The 20,832-nt window shown below is 40.7% G+C and overlaps 1 protein-coding gene across 1 annotated transcript in view; it reads right to left on the minus strand.

Moving 5' to 3' along the window:
• TRIOBP (TRIO and F-actin binding protein) overlaps positions 1-16,692 on the minus strand; it is a 35,697-nt gene extending 19,005 nt beyond the window's left edge. The window contains exon 1 of the mRNA XM_058189614.1: positions 16,502-16,692. Coding sequence (XP_058045597.1) covers positions 16,502-16,507 — 6 coding nt within the window. The 5' untranslated portion in view covers positions 16,508-16,692. The remainder of the gene's footprint in view (positions 1-16,501) is intronic.
• Between the last annotated feature and the right edge of the window lie 4,140 nt (positions 16,693-20,832).

A 20,832-nucleotide genomic window follows, 5' to 3' on the forward strand; every position in this document is an offset into this window, starting at 1 on the left:
CCATTCCCTGTCCTTGTACTTTCCAGTATCCAATGATTATCATTCATAACTTTTGACAAAGAAGGTGGCACAATAGGACATTGCAGTGCATTCTAGATCAGTGACCCCCAACCTTTTGGGCACCAGGGACCGGTTCTGAGAAGAGAGGTTTTTCCATGGCCTGGAGGGGGCGCGGTTTTGCATGCTGCCTGCATTCCATGGATGGGGCTTCGCTTTTTTGCATGGCCCAGTTTCTGGCATGCCACAACCCACTGCTGGTCCACAGACCAGCGTTTGGGGACCCCCCTAGTAGATGGAAAAGCCTACAATGTAGCATACATTGGGGAAATATACAATAAACCCTTACATTGGGGTGAAATCCAGCAGGTTCTGACAGGTTCTGGAGAACCAGTAGCAGAAATTTTGAGTAGTACGGAGAACTGGCAAATACCACCTCTGGCTGGCCCCAAAGTGGGGTGGGAATGGAGATTTTGCAATATCCTCCCCCCAGGAGTGGGGAGGGAATGGGGATTTTGCAGTATCCTTCCCCTGCCATACCCACCAAGCCACACCACGCCCACCAAGCCACACCCACAGAACGAGTAGTAAAAAAAAATGGATTTCACCACTGCCTTACATCTGAAAACATGAAAAAGAAGTCACACATAGATCCACTGCTGCATTTTCCCCCTGCATACGGCTAATTAACCCTGCTTTATAACTACAGTAATTCTCCAGGATTAATTTCTGGGGTTTTTTTTTAGCCTGCTGGGAGTTGTAATAATAAGAAAGGGATTCAGATGAAAAGGTTTCCTTCCTTAAAGCTCTTACTTGATTTCTGTGCAGGGAGAAGATGAGAGACCAAGTCCTCTACAGTATATCTTCCCATCCTATCTACACAATCAACCGAAGCTCTTTTATGTATTCAAAACACCTACATCCCCCCATTTCCCTGAGTCACAAGAATGTACATTAAAGCTCGTCTACACAAAAAATAGCAAGCATCTACACTTACAGCTCCCAGAATATCTAGGCGGCTTATAAGCTTACTTAAAAACAACAGGCACGCAAACAAGTCTTTCTCACTGTATCACTACATGAATGCCTTTAGGGGAATAATAAGGATTACTGCTTTTCCTGTATTACAGTTGTAGAACTAAAAAGAAACATTTTTTTGGCCCAAATTCAGTTATTAGATCTATAGTAAAAGCGGTACTAAACCCCAAGGCAAGTGAATTGATTGTCTCTCTAAAAATAGAGGAAGGTTTTGTTCTTAATATAGTGTGCGTGAATATATGTGTACGTTATATGTAGCGATCTTCTGGACTAGCTGACTGCATTTGGTCAGATTTCTGTTACATTCCATTTTCAAAGAATTAAAACATAATTTTATTTATTACTTAATACCCTGACTTTCCTCAGGGTAGATAAGCACTTACTACCAGGTAAGCTGCTATGATCTAGTACATACACAATATGCTACTTATTCTATGCTTGGCTCCATCCCCCACTTGCTCTTGGCAGACAAAATCTAGAGATTTTAACAAAAAAATAAACTTTCCTAATCATGGTTGGTTTAGGATAGGTAGCAAGCAAGAAGCTGCTCATCATTCTGGTAACTGGTAAGGCAGAAACAACATGTAAAAAGTGAGCTGTATTGTTTTAACAGTTTCGTGTACTGGTGTTATTTAACATTAATGTTGTTTGTACAATACTTTTATTAGCTCACACTTATGAAATTTGTTTGCAACTACATTAAATCTCAAATAAATTAGTAATCAAATATCTGATAATTAGATAGAAATAACACAACAATGATACAGAAATTGTTTGCCACTGCCTTCTTTTGGGTTGTTTTCTTGACTTCATGATCTTGCCTACAGCCCTTGCATTCCATGGGATTCCCCAACCAGGACTAGCTTAGAAGTTCCTTTCTCTGAAACATTTTTAGAGGTACTTAGTCCATAGTGATTGAATAATAAACACGTTTAAATTTACCTATATAAATAATTAGACTTGAAATCAATCAACTACCTACATTTTTTTTTCAGAAAAAAACCCGACATATTTTTTCACCATTTACATGAATTATTCCTTATGGACAGCATCTTTTTGTGTATTTGCAAAACAAATTGATCTTTCTTTTAAATGGCTATCATCCTGCACTATGAATCACATCTTTAAAAATACATTTTCCTTTTTCCTCGTACAAGACATGGAGCAAACAAATCATAGTTCAGCTTTGCTTAACATAGGAGGTACAATGTATAAATATTAAAATCACCCACTCAAAGCTATGGCACAAGTCAGATTTGAGACACGGATAGTAGAAACTTCTCAGGTGAGCCAGAAACTTTCCACCTTTGCCATTCCCCTCTTGTTTCTGCTAGCAAACTCTGACACCTTATAAATATAGGTAGGGTGGATGCCATTCAAACCAAATTTGAAACACCACACATGCCAGCTGTTGCTGCACCCCAACCAGTTTGGCTTCCTAGTTCAGGATAGCTGCCATAGGAAGATCTCTCTGGTTTCAGACAAACAAAAAGGACACTAACCCACTTCAAGCACAAAACACAATAGTATTTGGATGCACTATGTAGTTTTAATATAACAATAAAGAAAAATAAGATGCCAACAGAAATATTTAAATCAGTTGTCTTAAAGCTCTGTTTACACAAGCAAAATGAGCCTAGGCTTCAAACCCTATAGAATATATGAAATAATATATCCATACCAGAGAGCTGTCTGCAGCAAGAAAAGCATTTATAGAGAAACCATCCAATGGCCTCATCTTCCACATTTTCCACTCAGGGATACAGAATTTAGAAGCAGTTCTTGGATGGATACTCAGATCTTGCTGAGGGGTTCCAATACTTCTAAGAAAGGATCGAGTCTGCCAATCCAGCTTGAAGGAAACTTTCTCTGCTTTCATATCAAAGGACTGAGTTTGGTTACACCCAAGCTGATGGGCAGGCGTACCGAAGCATGTGTGCTAGGCCCATCCCAGATTGTACAATTTGATTTGATATGGGGGAAGGCCACCTGTTGCTACAACTATGAATCCCAGCCTATCATTTTGGTTAGCTTTGTACTGTAGATGCTTCCAACACGAATATGACTAGTTTGCTGAGATGCAGGAACTTGATATCAATAGGAAAACACAAAGAAAAAAATACTACATGGAAACTAGAGCCAGGAAAGCAAGGTTTTCTCATCTCTATGTTTCTAGCCACTAGAAAGTGAGAGATGGCGAAGTGTCCACATGAATGTGTGAAGACAGCAGGGAAATTAGGATCTTATCTATGTATATCCTCTGTCCATTGGCATTTAATATATGGTAGTTTCTTGGGTTTCTTAGCATAGCATTCCTGCCCAGCAAGATTTCTGCCACCCCTGACTTGGAAGATTTTTAAAAAGAAACTTTTAATTTTAAAAAAAGCATCAGCTAATGACATCGTTTTTACTTTCAACTGCCAATTAGCTCCACAAGTACAGATAGTTCTTGACTTACAACAGTTCATTTAGTAACTGTTTGAAGTTACAAAGGCACTGAAAAAAGTGACTTATGACCTTTTTTCATACTTATGACTGTCACAGTCTCTCCATAGTCATGTGATCAAAATTTAGACAATTGGCAACTGACTCTTGCTTTTGACGATTGCAGTGTCCCAGGGTGCATGCGCGCGCCCCTGCGTGCCCCCTGCGCATGCATGGCAGAGACCTGGAGGCACACGCGCATGTGTGGCAGAGCTGAATAGGGGCAACGGCTTGCGTGTATCAGAGAGGGCGCTGTGTGCCACCTCTGGCATCCGTGCCATAGGTTCGCCATCACAGAACTAGCCCATTCAAAAATTGAGAAGACAGCAACAGACAGCAAATGCCATCTCTACAAAAAAATGGGAGAAATGGTGGACACTTAGTTAGTTGCTAAAGGGGACTGCACAGACTGACTACAAATGGCATGACAAACTAGCTACAATTGTAATGGTTTGGGGGAGGGAGAAACTCTTTCTCAAGAAGCTAAAAGACGAATCAGCTTTGAATCCTTGGTATGCCGAAAGAGCCCCTCCCTTCTGCAACCAGCACCAGATTCCATCACAACAATGGCGCATTAGAATATCTGCAAGAAATACCATTTGCCTGCAAGCAAAAAACTGGTGTAACCACAAAATAGACATAGTAAATAGCAAATAATGAAGCAAAAGTGCTATAAGGTTCTACTATTCAAACTGACAAGCACCTGCCACATAATACCCCAGATGTAACAATTATTGATAAGAGAGACCAAAAAAAAGTCTGGATAGTGGTCTGGCAGTACCTGGAGACAGGAGAATAGAAACGAAAAAACTAGAGAAAATTACAAAATACAAAAACTTGCAAAAGGAAGTAGAGCAATTGTGACAAAAGAAAGCAAAGATAGAACCAATGTCTCTAAGTTGTCCATTCCTTTTTTGTAATATGAATTTTATTGAATAGTTGACCTTGGCACCTTCTACATATATAGGTATTCTATAAATTAACAAGAATAGTAGAAAAGATATGTCATAGCAATAGCACTTAAGACTTATATACCGTTCCAGAGTGCTTTACAGCCCTCTCTAAGCAGTTCACAGAGTCAGCATATTTCCCTCAACAATCTGGGTCCTCATTGTACTGACCTTGGAAGGATCGAAGGCTGAGTCAACCTTGAGCCAGTGAGACTCGAACTGCCAAACTGCTGGCAGCCGGCAGTTAGCAGAAGTAGTCTGCAGTACTGCATTCTAACCACTGGCCACCACGTCATGCAAGAAAACAACCAGCAGTAAATTAAATAACATCATTAAGTGTTACATTTTGGCTTAAAACAAAATGCTCCAAGATATAGCAAAACGTGTGTGTTTGTGCGCGCACACACACACACGTATGCATGTGTATTTCACAAATCCTCCTGCAGGTCTGAAGAGGCCTATGCTGCATGAGATTAAAAAGAATTTTAAAAAATGCTTACCCTGCTAAAATGAAGTTGATGGGGAATATGATAATAGCGTGCAAGTACGCCAAGAATGTAAATACCAAAGAAGGAGAGCAATTGCTTAGAATGGCAAAAAGGGAGAAGAACAAGAAAGGAATGTTCATAAGACATCAACCAAGTGTGAGGTTTAACAGTTTATAGCAAGATTGCATAACAAGGGAGTCAACAGTCCCTGAGAGGATGACAAATACCTTGTATGTCTCAGATGTTTGGGGCCACCTCTCATGCTCTTAAGGATAAAAACTAAATAATAAAGCCATAATGTTCTGAACAGTTTCCTCCAAGTCAAAAACAGAAGCCACGTGGAAAAAAAAAGGAGGCTAAGTAATTCAGGAATCTTTGGAGCACAATAGCAATAATAATAATAATAAAAAAAACCTAGCTCAATGAAATTGTTGACCAGTTTAAGCAGACTGGTTTTCTAGCCAAATCGGTTTCTTTGCCTATGGCTATTTCTCAGGATTGTGGAGAGGATTAAAATGGCACAAAGTCCATGCAAACTTTGGGCACCAAGTCAAGAGAAAGTATAAAGCAATCTGTAGCATGGACGTTAGGACATCCCTCCAATTCCATTCCTACTTTTGATTTACAGTGGCTTATCTTGACGGGGGAAACGCATAATCTTTTTCACATGCAAGTCATAAACATATACTGCCAAAACCAATTAGTAAATTTAAATAGACAAAAGTTAGCGCACTAATTCCCTGTTACCTAGAGGTTTGGTTGTAAGAGCTGACCAAATAATGAAATAAACTTGATGAAAAGGAGGTTTGAATTTCACTGTTGTCAGTGGGTGTGCAATCTACCCTTCCTCAACTTAAGTCTTTCAGATAACACAAGGCGTCCTATTGTTAGCCAGCATAGCTCTGTGTAGTCCACACACTGGAGGTTCAGGAAGTCTATAATGATGAATTAGTTAATTAAGGGATTACTCAATGAACACATTAAAGCATTCTTGGTCACTGTGCAAGTTATGCTGAAACGAAACTGAGCCATCTGCAGCAATTATCTAATTCTAACCAAACTTCATAATCAGACATAAAAGGCTGCTGTTATCTACCATCTCTCTCAACTGTGCCACATCCTCAATATACCAGAAATTGAAAAACAGTGACCTGCCCCTGTTTTTTTCAGAAATGAGAACCCAATTGAAAGTATTTCACAAAATCCATCAAATCAGAATGGTTCATCACAATTAAATACTGTACCCACCCAAAAGCAAACAGGACTTCGTAACTAGGGCAGTTACGAAGGGCAGAGAAAAAGCAAGCAAACAAGCCCTTTAATAAAAAGGTTGCATGACAGAGAATGAGAAATGTTCTGGACACAGCACTAGTTCAGTTACAGAGAAAGCCAAACATGGCACTCTGTTCTCCACCTTAACTACAACAACTTCTATTCTTCAAACATAAATCCGGCTTTCTCTACCTGGCACCTTACTAACAATGTACTGGGACTATCATAATCAAAACCCGCAGTTCAATATATAGCAATAGCACTTAGACTTATATAGCACTTCACAGTGCTTTACTGCCCTCTCTAAGCAGTTTACAGAGACAGCATCTTGTCCCCCAAAATTTAGGTCCTCATTTTACCGACCTCAGAAGGATGGAAGGCTGAGTCAACCTTGAGCTGGTCAGGATTGAATTCCTGGAGTGAGCAAGGAGTTAACCTGCTATACTGTGCCACCATGGCTTTTATTGGTATCTCGAAGATACCAAGCTAAGAACATCTATAAAAGGTCTGACCAAGATTTAAAATTTTCTTTAGAGTAGCACTGAATTACTCTGGCAGTGTACGATCTTTGGGTGAACAAAGGTCACACATAACATTTGAAGGGGAAGTGGGAGTGCTTAAGTGGTTGGGGCTGAGTTTTATTTTTATATATATGTAGTCCTTGAATTACAGCCATACATGAACCTGGAATTATGGTTATAAGTCGCGGCAGTCATTAAAAGGGTCACTGCGTGACTGTAATTGATTTTACAAGCTTTTTTGCAGTGGTCATTAAACACACCTGTTTTACTCAATGGGTGTTTTTTTTTCTTTGCCAAAACCCAGAACTAAATGCGAAAATTGGCAAAAAACCCACAGAAGATTGTGGTCACATGAATGTGGAATGCTCAAATGGCCCTGAATCAGAGGTGGTATTCAGGTGGTTCGCACCAGTTCACATGAACTATTGGTGGAAATTTGGCGAAGTTCACCGAACCGGTAGCGATGGCCGTCTGGCCACGCCTGAACCGGTCCCCCGATCACCCCACCCACCATGTTCATCGCCACTATGTTCTTCGCACGCGCACATCCCATTGCCTTGCAAGTCCAATTGGATGTGCATGTGTGAAGAATATGGTGGCGACGGCAGCAGCTTTTTCTGCGACCTCCCATACTTTTTGACAGCCGCGTGGCTCTCAAAAAGGCGGTGGCTGGGAGGCTTCTTTGCCAGCCACCTTCCAGCAGCGGCAGCTGGCTGGGGGCCGCTGAAAACTCCAGTCAACTTGCCTTCCGGACTCTGGATTAGCTGCCGTGGAAAGTAAGCAGCCCAAACAAAGAGGTGGTGGTGGGGGAGGAAGCAGGGCTAGGGCTGGGACTGCTAAAGGAGGGGAAACAGGGGCGACTGGCGAAGGGAGAGCAGGGGTAGATAGGTAGAAATTCCAAAAATTTTCCTACCTTTTCCTGTGGGCATGGCTAGGTTGGGGAGGTGGGGTCATGTGACTGAGTAGGCGTGAGTGATATCAAGTTTGCCACGCCCACTCTGTCACATGCCCACCTAGCCACGCCCACCGAACTGGTGGCAAAAATATTTGAAAGCTACCACTGCCCTAAATGCAAGCTGATTGCCAAGCGTCCAAAATGTGGTCATATGACTCAATTGTGGGGGAAGCACACCTGTCAGAATTCTGGAACTGGATCGTAAGTAGTTTTTGGAAGGTCTGTTAGATCATTAAGAGAAGACTACCTGTACATATAATTTCATTAAAAGATTTTAAAAAGGACATACAAATTAACCAAAAACTAATATAAAGAAATAGAAGAAAAATAGACAAAAGGGCAAAAAGATAAAAAGAAATAGAAGAAACGTCTGATTTTCTTTGCAGCAAATACAAGTACATTTACAAATTTCTCTCATATTCTATGGCTACAAAAAGGAAAGATCTCTTTTTTCTATTAGCTATTTTTTTAAATCATCAAAACCACAGTTCTTTTTTTCTGATTTACATCTATAAGGGTTTCTAGGCAGCAATAAAAGGGTAGGGCTGAGTTTTGGAACATTTCACCCTTAATTTAGTGATACATAAGTAATAAATAAATCTATTTATCCAGTGTTTCATACCCACAGGAACATTAAGGAACATCAAGCAACCTGAAAAAGGATACCTGAGGACTGCAAGCAACTTTAGAGGTTTGGTGCATCTGGCTCCCCTGACGTGGGATTCAAATTTCCAGCTTCAGAGCTTCATCTATACAAACTAGTTATTTTGCTCTCTCCTGCAAGACTTAGCACATTTTTCAAAACTACTTGTGGTTTAAACTTGGAAGAAACTCTATACATGAGATATTATCATTCAAGGATACTAAATCGACTTGAACTGTTAGGGATTTTGAGTGCATTTATAAAAGAGTTGTATGTAAAAAAAACCTAAAAGGAACAATGTTCAGCTCGATTCCGACTTAGGTTTTGTTGTTGGCACTTTGAGAAGCAGCAAGAAAACCCTTCTACTGTGGGGAATATAAAACACTAGAGAAAATCTTTTCTGACCAGCAGCAACATGTAACCGAAGAGATTCTAATGTAATGATATACCTTAGACATCATTCATTAAACTTGTCTTAATTCTTTTTAAAGCATAACTGTACAGAAATTAGGAATAGATCAGGCAAACAGGCAAACGTATTAAGATTCTGCCAACATTGGTTGAGGGGTTTTTTTAATAATTTTTTTTAAATTTTGAATACAAATTATACAAACATAATACATATAAATCCAAATCCAAAGAAAAGAAAAGAAAAACAAATATTACAGTGCACCGCCTCCCTGGAGACCATTTTATTACTTATATTTCTTCTTATATAACAACTAAAAGATATACAATATATTCCAATTGTGCCCTTATCCCCTCCAAAACAACATATATTCTTGAGTAGGTTTATTCCCTTTGCCTTCCACCAACATTGGTTTTATAAAATCCCCCCATATTTCATAATAATTGTTTACTTTAATCATCCCTTTTTAAAATTTAATTTCATTGGTTGAGTTTTTTGTATAACTATTCTTGACCAAAATACAGTTCCTTACTCAAGTTACTTGCATAAATCATATCCATGCAACTCTTTTGGTTAAAATAAATGCAGACCAACTCTAATGCCTAGATCGTTTTCATAGAAATAGTTAATGGAGAAGACAAGAATAGATTGAGGACAAGGCTCTTGCCATATTGCTAAAGCATGAGTTTTCTATTAAAAGAATAAATAGCCTCAAACTCCTGTATTTCTAAGTTCACAGTAATCAGAACTCCCAATTCTTATATATGCCAAGTCTTAAAATTATATCATACTAAGCCAAAGGTTGGCAATCACTGAGCCATCATTAACTCATTTGCATTATTTTTTGTGGATAAAGTTGAAAAGATGTATTTTGACTACTTATATATTATTTTAGAGTATTTGTAGATCTTGAACATGTGCAGAAGATGTCTACAGAGATGAAAACTATAGTTGCTTAATGGGCCCATACTATTATTGGGTCCATACTTGCCTCCTTTCAGAGGAATATCCCCTTCCAACCAAAAGAGAGTGCGTTAAAAGTTGTATATTGTGCGAGAGCTCTGTACAATTGTATCACTCTTAAAAACTCAATTTCTGGGAAAAGGAATCCAAACATATGGTTGACGTTCTGGACACATTTCAATTACAGTTTTTGGCCAATTTGGTGATGATCTGCAGTGAGACTAGAAAATAGTGAATGCAGTTCTGCTGGAGCTTTTGGACCTCACAGTTGTTTTCAGAATGATCAACAAGATACCCTTCTAGACAACAAAGGACAAAAGGACAACAAAGACTGTTCTTTCTGCGCCAACTCAGTAAGCTCAAACTGCCCAAGGAGCTGCTGATCCAATTCTACAGAGGAATTATTGAGTCTGTCATTTGCACCTCTATAACTGTCTGGTTCGGTTCTGCAACCCAACAAGAAAAACACAGACTTCAGAGAATAATTAGAACTGCAGAAAAAATAATTGCTACCAACCTGCCTTCCATTGAGGACCTGTATACTGCACGAATCAAGAAGAGGGCCGTGAAAATATTTGCAGATCCCTCGCATCCTGGACATAAACTGTTTCAACTCCTACCCTCAAAACGACGCTATAGAGCACTGCACACCAGAACAACTAGACACAAGAACAGTTTTTTCCCGAAGGCCATCACTCTGCTAAACAAATAATTCCCTCAACACTGTCAGACTATTTACTGAATCTGCACTACTATTAATCGTTTCATAGTTCCCATCACCAATCTCTTTCCACTTATGACTGTATGACTATAACTTGTTGCTGGCAATCCTTATGATTTATATTGATATATTGATCATCAATTGTGTTGTAAATGTTGTACCTTGATGAACGTATCTTTTCTTTTATGTACACTGAGAGCATATGCACCAAGACAAATTCCTTGTGTGTCCAATCACACTTGGCCAATAAAAATTCTATTCTATTCTATTCTATTCTATTCTATTCTATTCTATTCTATTCTATTCTATTCTATTCTATTCTATTCTATTCTATTCTAGATTATCTGATGGAACTGAGCCTTATAGGCTAGCTTTTACTGTAGTTCCAGCCTTTCATATAAAGCAATACCCCCAGAACGTGGTGGCTGGGAATTTCTATTTAATATTAAAGCTTTGATCTAAAGTATCCCATAGATTCCCTTGTGTTCTCCCTGCAGTGTAACATCTACATAAAATTGCAGGGGAGCACAGTAACAGGATGTTATCCACACTGATTTTTATTTATTTTATTTTTTATTTATTTATCAAATTTTTATACCGCCCTTCTCCCGAAGGACTCAGGGCGGTGTACAGCCTAAATAAAACACAATATATATACAATTAAAATCAAAATTTAAAATAAAACATATTACAAAAAGGCCAATGTTTAAAAATTTAAATTTTAAAAAATTTAAAACCCCACAACAATAAAACCCAATTAAAATATTAAAAAACCATTATGCCAGTCCAGCTTGAATAAATAAGTATGTTTTTAGCTCACGGCGAAAGGTCCGAAGATCAGGCACTTGGCGTAGGCCAGGGGGAAGTTCATTCCAGAGCGTCGCTGCTCCCACAGAGAAGGCCCTACTCCTGGGGGCCGCCAGCCGACATTGTTTGGCGGACGGCACCCTGAGGAGACCTTCTCTGTGAGAGCGTACCGGTCGGTGGGAGGCATAAGGTAACAGCAGGCGGTCTCGTAAGTACCCGGGTCCTAAGCCATGGAGCGCTTTAAAGGTGGTAACCAAAATCTTGAAGCGCACCCGAAAGACCACAGGAAGCCAGTGCAGACTGCGGAGCAGCGATGTTACATGGGAGCCACGAGCGGCTCCCGTTACTACTCGCGCAGCCGCATTCTGGACTAACTGTAGCCTCCGGGTGCACCTCAAGGGCAGCCCCATGTAGAGAGCATTGCAATAATCCAACCGAGACGTAACCAGAGCGTGAGTGACTGTGCATAAGGCATCCCGGTCAAGGAAGGGATGCAACTGGCGGACCAAGCGAACTTGGTAAAAGGCCCTCCTGGAGACGGCCGCCAGATGTTCATCAAAGGACAGCCGTCCATCCAAGAGGACGCCCAAGTTGCGAACCACCTCCTTTGGGGCCACTAACTCGCCCCCAACAGTCAGCTGCGGGTGCAACTGACTGTGCCGGCATCCACAGTGCCGGCATCCACAGCCACTCCGTCTTGGAGGGATTGAGCTTGAGTCTGTTTCTCCCCATCCAGACCCGTACGGCTGATGAACTGATGAACCCAGTTCTAGTGTTTATTAACATTCAGATATTTTAGATAACTTTAAGTCTCACTTAAGTCCGATAATGGATTGGATGAAAGAGAACAAGATGAAACCTATGTAATATTAATGTGTTACTGATAAATAGGTAACTCAACTCAGTGACTGAGGTCCAGACTGTTTTGTACAGGGTTGTACTCCTCCAGAAAGAGAAGTTTGTTGAGTGTTCCTGAATCCTCAGATTTACTCAATTCAAAGAGGGCAACTACGCCAAGAAGTGTATTTGCACAATTGTGGGTAATGCCAATGCACTAATTATTCTAAGCTAGCAGAATTTAATGAGAATGACTATGCTGATTACATCTGACTATTGCAACTAGTACATAGGCTACTCTTAAGTGTCTAGCAACTACAATACAACTACTATAGTATAAAATGTTTTAGTCATTTTATATGGTTTAGTCATATATGGTTCTACTTATATAAGGAACTACTTTTCTTTGCATGAATTTGTTAAAATGGATAGAAAAGTGGGAGTCCCTTTTGAAGATGCCCTTGCTATCAGAGGTTTCCATCTGGCTGGGGAATTCTGGGAGTTGGAAATCCACACATTAAAGCTGCCAAGGTTGATTTGAGAAACACTGATCTTAAAAATCTATGTAGGTATATCTTTTACTAGTTTTTTCATGTTAATATTAATGGTGATTCATATTTTGCTTTTTTGGAATTGTTAAAAAATGATAGATGTTTTGAATATTGTTGGGGTAGAAAGATGGAACATAAATCAAACAATGTTTCACAAACTATAATGCCTAGTTTTTAACATGCTAAATCAAAAACAAGTAGGACAAATTATAGTATCTTATAGCAGAGTCGGTACTGCATCTTAACAAGCAGTCGTCCAAGGCTTACATAACTTAAAATCAAAAACTTAAAACTAATCCTTGTTTCTAAGTTATCACAGATCATTGCCTCTTTGGATGAAACTCAAAGGCTTTGTTTCAACACGAGGATCAAGCAGAGCTATGCAGAGTTTTGTGTTTATTTCACAAAAGTTCAGCTGCCATAATTGCCAAGGTTTTTCTTTTCTTTTCTTTTAGCATTTTTCCTATTTGTTGAGGAGTCTTCTGGAATGCTCTGTACTTGCCTACTTCATAGAGCAAAGGCATCAAAGCATGACGCAAGGAGAGGTTAGTCCTTCAGCAGGCTAATCAGCGAACTTGATGCTGTTTGGGAGCTGAGAAATAGAGACTGGGCCAAGGTCACCCAGCTATCTTCTCTGCCTAAGGGAGAACCAGAACCTTGGTTTCCCCACTGCTATTCCGGCACTTAATTCTAGCACCTAACCACCATAACTGCAGCGTATTAGCACTCATTCTCAAGAAAAATGCAGCTGCTTTAAATTCTTGGAGAAATGTGTAACATTTCTATCATGTGTAATCCACAGCCACTTTTTGGAACGGAGTTGGAAGCACTGACCTGCCCTTTCTTCAACTACCATGCCTTGGGAGAGACACTGAGACTCAAACATCATTAACGTATTATTTAGCATTATATTTGAATATCACTATAGGAAGCCACCATGGGTGACATTTCCATATACTTCTATGCAAACTATTGTTTGCTGCCATTTATTAACTACTAATTCCTTTGGGACTTAGTGGTTCAGTGGCTAAGACACTGAGCTTATTGATCAAAAGGTCGGCAGTTCAGTGATTCGAATTCCTAGTGCCGCGTAACGGGGTGAGCTCCCGTTACTTGTCCCAGCTTCTGCCAACCTAGCAGTTTGAAAAGCACGTAAAAAATGCAAGTAGAAAAATAGGGACCATCTTTGGTGGGAAGGTAACAGCGTTCCGTGCGCCTTTGGCATTGAGTCATGCCGGCCACATGATCACAGAGACGTCTTCGGACAGTGCTGGCTCTTTGGCTTTGAAACAGAGATGAACACCGTCCCCTAGAGTCGGGAATGACTAGCACATATGTGCGAGGGGAACCTTTATCTTTAACTCCTTTGGGTTAAATGGTGAGGAATGCATGCCTGTAACACAGGCATTTACTGTAGAGGACGTTTTGCCTCCAACAGATACCACCAAAGCACAGGTTTGTTTAAGGGTAAAGAAAGATCACCTGACTGTTTTGCATACAAGAATCAGTAGAAGAATGTTCCTGTGTAAGCACTGAGCGAGAATTCACTAAAACTGAATTAATAAAAACGAGACTGTCAAAAGGAAGAAAGAAATGTCAGCAATATCAAGAGATATGCATTGCCTACTCTAGCTAGTGAGGTAGAATTCAACACTATTAAAGATTTTTTTAAAAAAATAAACCATCTCTCCCTCTGCACTGTAACCAAGGTTTGACAATCAACTCTACCCACAATAAAAACAGGGAGAATGGAAAACCAAAAAGAGGAAAAATCTAACCAGGAATTATGCCATTCTTACGGAACTGGGACTCCACACAGACCTCAAGACGGAAAATCATTTTCACGTGCCCATTTCCTCCTCCTCCTCCTCCCTAAATAATTATTCTGAGCCAGGAGTGGGGAGGGTGGTCAGAAGGGTAAGAGAAGGGGAAAAGGAGTGGTGTCTCCAGGAAGGATAGGAAGGGCTGCAGGATGTTAATGAGGCAGTAGGAAGCACGGAGCAAAACTCAGGGTCATGGCTTTCCCCTAATATGGTTGTGAAATCACTTGAAGCCTTCATTCTTCATGCAGCCAACATAAATAACCAAATGCTATCAACACACACGTACTCCCTCATTATGCCAGCCCTCTCTCACAGACTTCAGGACATTACAAATATCCCTAGATCACTGCTCTGCCCTCAAACATCTATGCAGAGGCATTTCATGGCTGCTAAACTAAAAGATCAAAGAGCTGAGATTCCCCATTTATTTTCACCTCTTCCATAACAGGCTCTTTCACCTCACAATCTGACAAGCAGGAGGCCTCATATCAGCCACCATGATCGACTGGCAAGTCTGTTTCCGGCCTGGGAAGGTAAGATTTTTGCCAGGGGCATCAACTTGTTGCTGCATTCAGTTTGTTCAATCTCATGCTAGGTAATTCTGCTCCAGGGTTCTAAAGCATTGGAGAAAGGTCCATAATGCAGACTTACAACAAAAAACGGACAAAGCTTTCAATTGTTTCAGCATTAGTTCTCCTGTACCTCATATCCAGCGGTGGGATTCAAATAATTTAACAACTGGTTCTCTGCCCTAATGATTTCTTCCAATAACCAGTTCAGAAAGTTAACAACCGGTTCTCCCAAAGTGGTGCGAACTGGCTGAATCCCACCACTGCCCATATCCCTTTCCACAACCAGACCATCACCCTTTCAAGAACAATCTCCTCTTCCGGTTTCTTATTTTCTTAAGCATGATAAAAAACACCATTATTGCCAACTATTTCAGAAATTCCATAAAATGTTGGATATTACTCTTCTGTGTAAAGATGCGGAATGAAATGTTGAAAATTTTTCACTAAACAAGAAGCCACACTTTGTTTATTTATATTGCAATATATTTTATAATGTCCAAATCACTGGCAAAGGAGAAGAAACAGATCCAGAGAATATATCTGCTTGGCTAAGTTTCCCCACCCGCACCAGAGTTTTCCACAAAGTAAGCCTAACAGCTCATATGCAACAGCTATTAAAACAACAACCGTACTTTCCAAATCAACATGAGGTTCATCTCAAAACGGCTCCATGCTCTGATTACAACACACCCACTCCCAGGAGGTCAAAATGGGAAAGAGAAAAAGTTGAAGACAAGAGATTGCACAAAGCCAAATTTTAGGCCTGCCTAGGAAGGATGGTAGATTCTGGGACAGGCAAAAAAGTATTTTCTCAAACAGGAGCAGCGGCTCTTCCTAGTTATAAACGTATCCGCTCTACGGATATAGATATTTCATGAACACAATACTTTCATGGGAATACCTTTTCTGCCCTTCGACATTTTTTAAAACGAAAACTTTTTCTACAGAATTCGTTATCCAACGAAAGAATTCTGTTTTACCAACAAAGTTTGAACGGGTCTTTTTCAGTAAAAACCAGAAACTTATCAAACCAGTGGCTTGTTTTTGCCCACGTTTTTTTTTTCCCTGCGGGAAGGGAAAGGAGTGAACCGGCATCCGCCGCTTTCAAGAAAAGCGGGATCGGAGGGATCTCTCGGCTCCGTTCTTCCCTTCCGAAAGCCGCCGGCACAAAATCTACCCAAGTCATCCCGGCGCGCGCGCTCGTGTGTGCAAACGCCTGACCTCTCCCCCCAAAAGAGAGCCCGTGGAGGAGGAGGAGGAGGGAGGCCTAAAAAGCGGGGAAGTCCAGGTATCAGACCACCTTTAGAGGAGGAAAAGCGGACGGAAAAGCCCCGCGAGAATCGACCTCTCGAAGCCGAAAGTAGCGGATTGCCCGACCGCTCCACTTGACCGGGCACGCCCTCCCTCCATAGACAACTCTACGCGACCGGAATCCGCGGCCACAAAAACCTTCCAGGACCGACGCTTTACCGTCATGCTGCCGTCTAAAGCGAGCGGCTGTCAAGCCTCCCCCGGGGACGTTTTGGTATCAGTCCCCGCAAGCGACGCTAAAGTCACCGCCGACCGCAGCGGCATCAATGGCCATTTCTCGCCTTCCCCTCGCTCCGCTCCGAACTCGCCTCGCTTCTCTGATCCGCCCAGGAGAAACTTTTTTTTTTCCTTTTTTCCTCAAAACTTCCTGGGAGGCTCTTCCCCGCCAATAGGAACGTATCGAATTGCAACGCTCGTGACGCACTATCGCCAAGCGGCCAATGAGGAAGCGAGAACGGAGATGGGGCGGAGCCCAACTGCCCCGAGGCAAGAGCAACCAATGGTGGAGGCGGGCGCGAGAGACTAAAGCAGCGAGGGAGAGCGGGCAGAGTTCGGCTAGAGGCGCCGCGCGGTCCCTTCCCAGACACGGACTGTGAGCGCCGGGCAGCGCCTGTCAACCCCAGCAAAGGAGCGGTTGGCTGATGAAAAAAAGCCCATCATCTTACGGAAAGCCAAATAAAGAAGAGCCCAAATAAAAAAGAGCCCATCATCTTACGGAAAGCCTTGAGGCGCGAATGCCGAACTACAACCCGACTAAGAGGCTTGCAGATCAGAAGATTAGAATACAAGGGGCTTCCTCCTTTTTACCACCCCTCCAGATTCCCGCGCGTACTTCCTCCCCTGCCTTTCTGGGAATTGTCGGGAAGGAAGCAGGCTGGTTGTAATTTAAGGGGGGGGGGACCCACTCTTACCTTCTCTGATGGCATTATTTTTAATTTGGTTTTGTGTAAAGAAGCCTGGGAGGGGAAACCTAAGTAGGATAAAAAGGGTGCTTTGTGGAATTCATGATGATGGTTTACATACAAACTTTGACTTGCACAAATGGCTTGCAATAACCTGATAGCTTCAGCCTTTATGTTGACTGGAGGTGGGGGGAGAGGGGAATCTATGGCTCTTATTTCTACACAAAGGCCGACAAGATCAGACAATGCATTAGCTCTGAAGTATGCAATGCTGTAAAAATGAGTATCTACATTTCTGCCTTTGCCTCAACCAGAAAAAGTTACTCACAGTTTCTATCATGCAATCCAAGAGGTATGAAGAACCCTAATACTTTTAATTGAAGGAAACCCAATTACAGCAAGCATTGTGCCAATTGCATTTCTTAAATCAAAACAGGGAATGACAGCTTCAAGACCAAAAACAGTTTTAAGTGTCAATCTTTTAAAAACAATCTCACGGCATTTCACTTCTTTTACCTTCGTAATTCTCAACTCCCTATTTAAACCACTAGTCTCAGATTAGAATACCTCTTTATAATCAAGTGGGCTGTTTCCATTCACAAAAGCTTGGGACCAAAAAATCAAATGTTATCTTTAAAATGCCAAGGTAATGATAGCTGCTTATGGTACATCAGCAAATTGAGATGACTACGTCTCTGGAAATATAAACAGCCATTATCCATCTCTTCTAACCCAGGGGTTTCAAACTTGCATCATCATGTAATGTGACTCCCCCCCTCCCCCCATTTGCGAAAGTGGATGTGGCCAGTGCATGATGCATCCGACCCATGGGCCGCAAGTTTAACAGCTCTGTTCTAACCCAATAAAGGTTAAAACGTTTGCTGGCAACTTACAAACTTCCCAATATCTAAAGATAAGAGAAATAATTGAGTTGACAAAACCATGAAATTGTTTACAAATAAGGAATAAATACAACATTCTAAGGTTTCCTCTCTCCCTGCACCAGGAGCCTATTTTGCATAGTTCTTGTATGCATTTTGGCCCTTAACGTGACTGATGAAAATACAAGTAGCTTTCAATGTATGACCAAAATTGGGATCAGAATTTTCATTGCTAAGCAAGATGGTTTTTAAGGGAATTGCACCCAATTTTATGATCTTTTTTGCCATGGTGGCAAAGGAATTAAGTGAATCACATGGTTAAGCAAATCTGGCTTCCCCCATTTTCTTTTTTTGTCAGAAGCCAGCTGGGAAGGTCTCAAAAAGGCAATCACACGCCCCCAGGATATTGCAACATGTGAGGTAAATGTGAGGACCAGTAATAAGTCATTTTTTCTTTTTAGTGCCATACAGTAGTAACTTAGAACCATTGCTAAAGAAATGGCTCTAAGTCAAGGGCTATCTGTATTCAAGTTTCACAAAGACTGTGGACACATACTGTAGTTCCACCTTGAATTTCCTTAGGGAGGAGGCTGCTTCAAAGAGCTGAACTGCAATCTACCCAGCTTTGAGTCAGGGGAATTAGGCTAGCATAAATTTGCTCTCCCTGCTGCTGTTCCCTATCCTGATTCTATTTCAGAGCATAGTAGTCTCTTCATTTGCCTGGAAACACTGAGAGATTTCAGATATCTTGAGGCTGCCTGTGGTTAATAGTAATTAAGGAAAACTTAGGAGTCATGCATGGACTGAGGACAAGATGAAGGCAATGCTATGTTTGGGCAGTGCATAGATGCTAAGGGTAGAAAAGCTCCAATGATCAATACACTGAATAAAAAGCATGAAACCACCACAGAAAACTCAATAAACACTGAACACACTTTTTTTTCAAATAATCTTTCTCTTTTATCATTAAAAATAAAGAATTTTCTGGTTAATAATATAAACACATTCCACAGAGAAATCTGAATTACAGGTAGTCCTCAACTTACAACCACAATTGAACCCAAAATTTATGTTGCTAAGTGAGACATTTGTTAAGCGAGCTTTGCCCCATTGTACAACTTTTCTTGCCGCATTTGTTAAGTCACTGCAGTTGTTAAATTAGTAACCCAATTGTTAAGGGAATCTGGCTTCCCCATTGACTTTGCTCATCAGAATATGGCAAAAGATGGTCACATGACCCCAGGACACTGCAACCGTCATCATTGTGCATCAGTTGTCAAGCATCTGAACATAAATCACGTGAACATGGGGATGCTGCAACGGCATGAACCATGAAAAATAGTCATAAGTCACTTTTTTCAGTGGCATTGTAACTTTATACAGTCACTAAGTGAACTGTTGTAAGTTGAGAACTACCTGTACTGCTCATTGTTTTTTTCTTAAATGGAGTTCTGTCAGGCACCAAATGAAAAGCTTACTGCTTCAAAAAATGCGCACTTCCCTTCACATTTTACTAGCACTAGCTGAACTTGTAATGACATGACCTCTGGAAAAGCCCTAAGAAATATGTAGCATTACTATCAATGCTTCATTCAACAAGACACAATAGGCCCTAACTCTGCTTTCCCGGAACTCAAATGACTGCAACTTAAAAACCTCTTAAATATATAAAGTAAAGAAAAATCAATCATTTTCAAGCAGGCACAGTTCAAAACAAAAGTACTTGCTTACTGTACAGCCCAGCAGTGGAAAACACTTGTTTCATTTGAGAAAATCTATTGGTGCCGGCTGGAAAAAACAAACTGTTTGATGAGAAGGTTAGCTGCCAGCAAGAAAAATGGAGGGTGATGGGAAGAGAACCCTATGACAATGATACCCATATAGAGAAAACAACCCCAGTATGCCATCTCCTAAGCAGGGTGCTAAGCAGCTGCTTCTGTCTCCCTCCTGTCAACCTTGCTCAGTCTTACATCTGTTGTAGCAAATCACTAAATTGCTTCCATCTTCAGTTAAAATTACATGGCTGTACTTAAGAAATTGCCAGTTAAAATTACATGGCTCTAATTAAGAAATTGCCAGCTTTCCCTATTAGATATTTGTAGGTTGTCTAATACAAGACCATTTATTTCCTAGAAGGAACAGAAATTATTGGCAAAGGTACTTCAACATTTTCTATTCAAAAAATACAAATTCTTCATTTTGAACATTCAGATTGAAATGCAATAATACAGGGATGAATTGCTTTCTGAGCAAAAGAAATGAGTCTACTACTTTATACTACCCAACTCATTTGTAAGTATGTATTATTTATTAAAATATGTCAGTGGAACCTGAAAAACCAAGAGTTCATGGATAGCCGTGGAGCCTGACATCCAGGGCAGCTCTCTTCCAGTTATACCAATCCCTCCCTCCACCTCCTCCCCTCTCAGAAATCATGCAATTCAGAATACTTAGATGTAGAAAATCTTCATAGTTGGTATATAAACATGTAAAGAGGCCTATTTTTACAGCCAAAAAAAGTAACTGGTAATGGATTTTGTCTTTTAAAAATTAAAAAGATTGTATATTTGCAAACTCTCCTCAAATATGTATGTCTCTTGTATTACAGAATATAATCTCTTCCCACTCCAGAAATATTTGCATATAGCCTTAGGTCATTTCAGTGTCATCACGTCTAAATAGGGATTAATGGTTCTTTCAGGCTATT

The sequence above is a fragment of the Ahaetulla prasina genome, chromosome 7, assembly GCF_028640845.1.
Source record: "Ahaetulla prasina isolate Xishuangbanna chromosome 7, ASM2864084v1, whole genome shotgun sequence".
NCBI classification, from domain to species: Eukaryota; Metazoa; Chordata; class Lepidosauria; order Squamata; family Colubridae; genus Ahaetulla; species Ahaetulla prasina.